Source organism: Neltuma alba, unplaced genomic scaffold (genome assembly GCF_004799145.2).
Source record: "Neltuma alba isolate B1F8T4 unplaced genomic scaffold, ASM479914v2 tig00006653_pilon, whole genome shotgun sequence".
NCBI lineage: Eukaryota > Viridiplantae > Streptophyta > Magnoliopsida > Fabales > Fabaceae > Neltuma > Neltuma alba.
The window spans coordinates 248,335-255,260 of NW_021634531.1; the positions used below are offsets into that span (position 1 = coordinate 248,335).

General features: G+C 38.3%; 1 protein-coding gene across 2 annotated transcripts; it reads right to left on the bottom strand.

The window, feature by feature from the left end:
* Positions 1–652: 652 nt before the first annotated feature.
* On the bottom strand, positions 653–6,601 carry LOC114750798 (ubiquitin domain-containing protein DSK2a). 2 transcript variants are annotated; one of them, XM_028939401.1, is made up of 8 exons: positions 6,073–6,601; positions 4,101–4,874; positions 3,715–3,923; positions 3,519–3,632; positions 3,052–3,110; positions 2,425–2,432; positions 1,209–1,298; positions 653–1,135 (listed from the first exon to the last, which is right to left on the bottom strand). In XM_028939401.1, exons 1-8 carry the CDS (start codon positions 6,308–6,310, stop codon positions 987–989), a joined length of 1,641 nt encoding a protein of 546 aa, XP_028795234.1. In that variant the 5' UTR covers positions 6,311–6,601; the 3' UTR covers positions 653–986. The 2 variants fall into 2 exon arrangements, with proteins under 2 accessions (XP_028795234.1, XP_028795233.1); XM_028939400.1 differs by having other exon boundaries at positions 2,404–2,432; positions 6,073–6,600.
* Between the last annotated feature and the right edge of the window lie 325 nt (positions 6,602–6,926).

A 6,926-nucleotide genomic window follows, 5' to 3' on the forward strand; every position in this document is an offset into this window, starting at 1 on the left:
TCCATGGTGTCATACTGTCATGCTAAGCACGGCGTAAGGTACTGTTTGGTAAGGTATTGTTTGGTATAAGAGAAATAAAAGAAAAGGAAAATTTTAAATAGTTCTATTTAAATAATTAGAGAAGTGAGGTTTGAAAATTTTAATTAAAAAAAGTAATATAAATAATAATAAAAATTGATTGTGTCACTTTTTAATTTTTTTTAAATTGAGCTTATTAAAATTCTCCTCCCCCTCCTCTCCTCTCATTTTCCCTTAGTGTGATGAATTGCTTGTGTTTAATTATTGCTGCCTTAAAATCTCGTATAAAATCATCATCCCAATTAACTTTCATTGTAGAAAGCACCCTTCAAATATCCGTACACAGCTTCTCGCTGAAAGAAATATATCAGCACACAGCACAGAGCACAGCAAGGCCCTCCATTTATTTATCTTATTTCCCTATTAATGTATCAAGGTTTAACATTTGTCAAATGATTAAAAAAATTGCATAAAACAAGAATTTAAGTTAACACATCCTTGGGCATTTTGATTATAATAAACGATTGCGCTAGTAAAAGCATCCTCCTAAAAATAATAATTTTTAAAATTAAGTTTTAACCCTTGTCAAAGGAAGGGCGAAACACGAGGTTCGAAAATTATCATGACCATTTGCTTGCATAGGAATAATGAAAGGGTAAACGTTTCCATACACTGCGGTTGTATACGTTAAATATAAATTTGACAAATTTGACAAACAAATGATATAACACAATGTAATACTTTTTTAAGTATGGAGATGAAGAAAAATAGGGCTATCGAAATTCCAAATGAAGGAAAGGGAGAAATCACAGTCCAATAGTACAACCTCCTACACCAACATCTCAGCTATGGCAATCATAATCTTTTAAAAAAGGGATTTCAGATTTTATTTATACCCAACTGAGTTCAAAAGAGACCAAATCTCAGCCATCCCCGTGATGGACCTTTGCAAGAGGGGTTGTCATCTACTACTGGCCAGAGTTGCCCAGAAGCCGTTCAACTGCTGCATGAACATTCCCTTGAGTGGCGATGAGCGCTCGAATGTTCTCTTGCGTATCAAAGAAGCCCATCTCTTGAAGCTGTGACAACTGGGTGGCATACATTTGCTCCGGTGGCTCTGAGAAGATAACAATGTAAGTGGGAGAGCAGTACTAAAAAACATTCAGAAAGTACAGGACAACAATGCTAACCATTTGATCTGTTTGGAACAGCAAGGCTACCAGCGCCCAGTCCACCAAACATGTTCATCAACATCTCCAACCCCGAGTTATTCATCGTTCCTGCCATTAAAAACATTCTATACTAATTAGGCCGATCTCCACCAGTCTGCGCTTTATACTAGCAATTGAATGAAGATTGCATCATACAGCAAGGCCACCCACCCTTACTCTTTGATGGGTGGAGAAACATTTAATGCATGCCGTTTAGGTGACGTGTGATACACTATCGACTTGATATCTCGGATGTTACATAGAATCAAAAATTCCTATATATTTAAGATGTCTCGTATCAGCCCAATATACTAAAAGGCGCAGGATACTGTCTTTTTGGATGATATCTCGTACTGTTCAAAAACAGCAGGGACTTTACATCACACCACTTTTAGCTTCATTAACTTTCGTAATATACCAAGTGTCTCAGCTCTATGTTACAGTCTTCATGCCAAACAAAGTGAGACAATAGTGTCCCACGTTACACCTTGACGACATTTACAGAAAGTTGTTTTACAAATTATCCCCATCAAATTCCAAGTGCTTGTCTATGACAGCACTAAAGAAATGCCTGATTCTCATTATTAGAAACAGGAGACTACATCCTGCTCTTAAATCCTCAACTGACTTGATAAAGTAGATTACTGTTTTAGTCCATGAAAGATAACTCTCCTCTCAATTTAGACGCCTAAACATTAATCCCCAATCAAAATAGTGACTTCATTAGGCCAAATAGGATCTCAAGTGACTATTAAGTATTAACTAATGATATGACCTTATTCAGGTGCCTTCAACACAAAAACAAGACTAAAATTTCAGTGTTAAGAGAGCCGCAATATCTTTCTGGAGAGACCATTTTGATTTTTGATTAGGGGGTATGTTCAAAAAATTAGATTGAGAATCTTTAACTATGCAAGTAAAATTGAGAGGCATGTAATCCTTTAGGTATTAAGCAAAGAAGCTTTATGTTAGAAGAAATAAATTAAAATGCAAGTAATCTAGCAGAGACTGACGAATTTACTCAAAAAGGTATAAACCAAATTGATGTTAAATGGGTAATGGTAGGGCAATTTGGACCGCCAAAGCAAAGCTATAGCTCCAAGATATTCCAAATCCAAACAGACAAACCATTGCATTCTATGCAGAACCAAACAGGATACAAATTATTGCATACCAGTGCCTCCGCCAGTCTGACCTGATTCCCTGCAAGAGCATACCAGATCAATATTAATTCAGACCCACAGCAAAAGCTAAAATGGTAAGTACAAAATTTCAGCCAGGACATAATACTGAAGAATAACAGATCATGCCGACCATTATGAAAACCATCACTAGACTCATCACATCGAGCTGAACCATCCGAACATTTGGGGTTTCACACTCACACATACGAATCAGCATTCAGTTATTATTTACATTATTTTAAAAGACAGCTGACAAATAAAAATAACCACTACTATGGATTGTTTGTGGATAAAAATCCAAAAACCTCCATTTCAGGAATGATAACCAATAATCACGATAGCAGACGAAGCAAGCTATAATAATAAACTGCTGAAGTAATCAAAACGAATGCTCAATCTACTGCTTATGGAAAATCAGAAGACGCGCTTAGGCCAAGGAAGCTACAATATATGCATTGGATGCTAGGCCTGAACAAATAACTACAGCAACCGATAATAGGATTTAGAAATTGAAATGTTCCAGTGATAATACGTTTAAGAAGAAATTTGGCGGAAGATCTTGTTTCCTCTCACAATCCTTATAAGCTATAACCAGATGCCATGTGAGAATGGCAAGGGAAGTTTGTTCCGTTACTTACTGTGTTGACGGTGACCGACCAAGCTGTGAAAGAAGAGCTTGCTGAAAAGACAAGAGTTGCTGCAAGTGAAAGTAGATAAACGGAGAGTCAGAAAGTTAATTAAAAAAGAATAAGGAAACGAAGAACCAACTTACTAAGGCAAGCAATGCCACCTCTTTATCATACCCCATTACATGTAAAACAATCAAATCTTTTACTAAGTAAAAAAAAACATGGTAGAGAGCACAAAATGACAACGTCATTTGGCTAGAAGGTCTACCAACAATTTGGCCTATGCTGCCTCCAACCAACAAGTTCGGATGCGAGGAGTATTAATTTGATATTAAAAAAAATCTCCTATAATTTACCACACAGTATACACATGCATAGATTACAGCTTAATCAAACTGAGCAAGTTTGGGCATTGAAGCCTTGGAAAGAATATTCAGAGAACCTTATCAATGGATGCAGAACTAAAATCTGTCTACCTGCATTGTCTCAGGTGAAGACAACAAGCGAAGGAACTCAGGATTTTGCATCACTTCTCTAAGATGAGAATTTAGATCTGGTAAGCCACGTTGGTCAGGATTGACACCAAGAATCTAATGGTAAATTAAATGATAAAGTCAGTTTCGTACATGTATAAATTATCCTGTATTAGGTAGGTAAGGTTCACGCAAATACCTGGTTCATAGCCTGTGGGTTGGAAAGGATACTTTGCATCATTTGTGAAATAGCTGGATTTTGCATTAACTGGGTCAATGAGGCGGGATCAGGCATAGCACCTAGCAGACCTTGATAATCCTGCAACCCCAATCCTCCTAAACCAGCGGGAGCCTGCTGCCTAGTTTCCCCACCAGTTGTCCCTCCAGTGTTATTTTGAGCACCTCCAGCTGGAATAGTTAACATAAATCAGCATTAGAGTTGCCACAAGCAACCAAAACACCCAAAAAAAAAAAAAAAAGGAATCTACCAGCTGTATAATGGAGAAATTATAAATAAAATAAAAAAAAAGAAGGGAAAAGTGCCTCTCTGAGCTAGATGGAAAGGAAAAGATAGCAATAGCTTACATCCAGTAGAGGTCCAAGGATTAGGAAGTGGGTTAGTATTAGGGGAGGGAGAGCCAGCTGCAGCTTCAGCACCGGTAGTTGAAGGATTAGTGGATCGGTCCCTGGCTTGTCCACCTTGAGTGCCCAAAAGCGCAGCAAATGGGTTAGAGTTGTCATTTCCAGTATTACCAGCCATTGTTGTGGCATCTAAGAATGGCTCTTGAACATTTTCATACATGCGTCTCAGCATGTTGAATCCCTCAGGAGAAGATTCAATATTGCTCATTGCTCTGTCTGTATTTCTCATCATTTCACGCATGATCTCAGGGTTTCTTGTAGCTTCAAGTGTTTGACGGAGAGTGGCTGGATCATTGAGTATGTGTGCCAGTTCAGGATTTCGGTCCATAAGCTCTCGTAATTGTGGATTGCTCATAATAAAACTCCGCATTATTTCAGGATTATTCAGTAGATTCTGTATAGCAGGTGTGTTCATCATTTCTCTCATCATATTGGGATTAGAAATAAATGATTGCTGCATTTGTTCAGGATCCAGAAGGCCAGCTCCAAACAAGCCATTGACGCCACTTCCCCCAAGCCCATTGATGCCTAGTCCAGGAAACAGTGAATCCCCAAAACCAGAGCCTCCAAGACCCCCACCCGCACCTTCATTAGCAGCACCTCTTGCATTATTTGTTGTGGTATTTGTAGCACTGGTGTTGGTCCCACCAGCTGAATTGGCTGCAGCAGCAGGGGCAAAGCCACGAACCAAATGAACAGTGTGATCTGCCTCTAAACCTGACAAATATGAATTGAAAATCAAGTTATATTAGCTCATCCATGAATGCCTTCTCAAGAACTGAAGAATTTTAATGTGAATGAGGTCAAGATCGAATTTATAATGTGAACAAATTTGGACCACAAATAAAAATGTAACATGAATGAATTTCAATATTGTACAAGAAATTAGTTATATGTATTAGAAAAAAAAATCAATCTAACTATAATAATAGAAAAGAACAATGTGCTAAATCCCATTTAAGGCCAGGTGATTACCGTTTCATAAAAAATAGAATATGGTCATATCATTCTATGATTACACTAAGAAAGAACCGAATCTAGCATCTCGACTGGGGTAAGCCAGCATGACTACGTGAAATCTCAATCATGCACTTAACTAGAGGGATAAGCATGAAGTTTCGATCAGCCAGCACAAAAAAGCCTATTAAAGCTTATCCTGCGCCTACATATATCCAATCTTTATTTAGGAATTAAAAACAAAAAAAAAAAAACTTAGCCATATGTAATTATGCACGACTTATTAGGCACCATCCGCTTCCAGCAAATTATGGTAGCCATGTACTGCAATCTTTCCCAAGTAAAAGAACAAGCCCTTAGAAGAACAAAAAGCATTATTTCTCTTGCAAGCTTTGCCATCTAATATCTATGCATCAATATCACAAACTCTATTTTGAAATTGGTCAATTTCTTTGACAATCCAATCGCATAACGATCTTATAATCTATCACCAGCAGCATGAATATCGCCATGAAATCATACAATTTATATAAGCCATTGCTTGAAGAATGCCAGCAGTAAACTACTGGAACAATTATATGTCAACAAAGTACCAAACGATATCAAGTTAAACAAAGGCTCTATGCTTACCCAAATATCATTCAACCATTTAATTCATAAATATATTTCATATCCATGTTTAACCATAGGAATCAATTATCTTCTTGTATTTCTTCAAATACAAATTGAAACCAAGTATTTTTCTCTTGGGCATTAGCCTCGTTGTTCTGCCGTTAAAAAGGGGAACTAACTAATACCACGAAGACAATCAGATTTCTTAATCAAACGACTATAATTTCACAACAACAATGAACGCAAAGCGATCCTCATAGACGACAACTCAACCGAACAAAAAGCGAATCGATTTTAATTCTATGGGGGAAGCCAGAAATGCAAGTACTAGCAAGATCGCATATACCGTAGCTTTGCAGAATTTGATCGTCCTTTAAGATCCGACCCTTGTAAATCAGCCGCTGTTGATCGGCGGGGATATCGCAATTCCGAGCGACAAGTTCCTTGAACAATCCGACGGTGGATTCGAGGCTAATCTGAACCGAGAATTTTGAACCATTGGAGCATCGAACGTTGATATTCACTCCATCACCGCCCTTGCACTGGGTGGCGGTGGCATCGTCAACGGCACTGTCACCTCCCATGGTGCTCCTTCCCAAAGACGGGAGGCTTCTCGGGTCACACACCAATTAAATAAATTAAATAAGCTAAGTAGAAAACAGAAAACGGGGATTGCCGAAGATCGAAGAAAAGGAATTGAAACCCTAACCCTAGAATGATCGAAAGCGAAATCGTGAAGAGGGGCGAAAAGCTGGTGAATTTGAGGGAAAAGAGGATGAGGGAAGAAGACGGGGAAGATCAGCAAACGAAATTATTTTCAGAAAACAAAGGGAGAGGTCACAAAAGAGATAGCGCGATGAAGGTCACTTAGCCCACCCCAACCGGGAAAGAATAGATGTTGGCCTTTTCCAGGAAACTAAAGATCCACGCGTTAGTACCGCGCGTGTCACGCTCTCCGGCTCTTGTCGAGTGCAACCTCTAACATTCGCGGAAGCAGACGCCGACGTTGTTGTGTTCTGTTGAATCCGCTCGATGCATTTTGTTTGCACGCTCTTCAACCGCGCGCAATATTTGATCTTGTTCAATTAATTAATCAATCCGTCCATTTACTCTAGAACAATTCTATTTAAATAACTTTTACCACAGTTTTCCAAAATAAAAATATTTTTGATAAAAAACTTGAGGAGAATTTATCTTGTA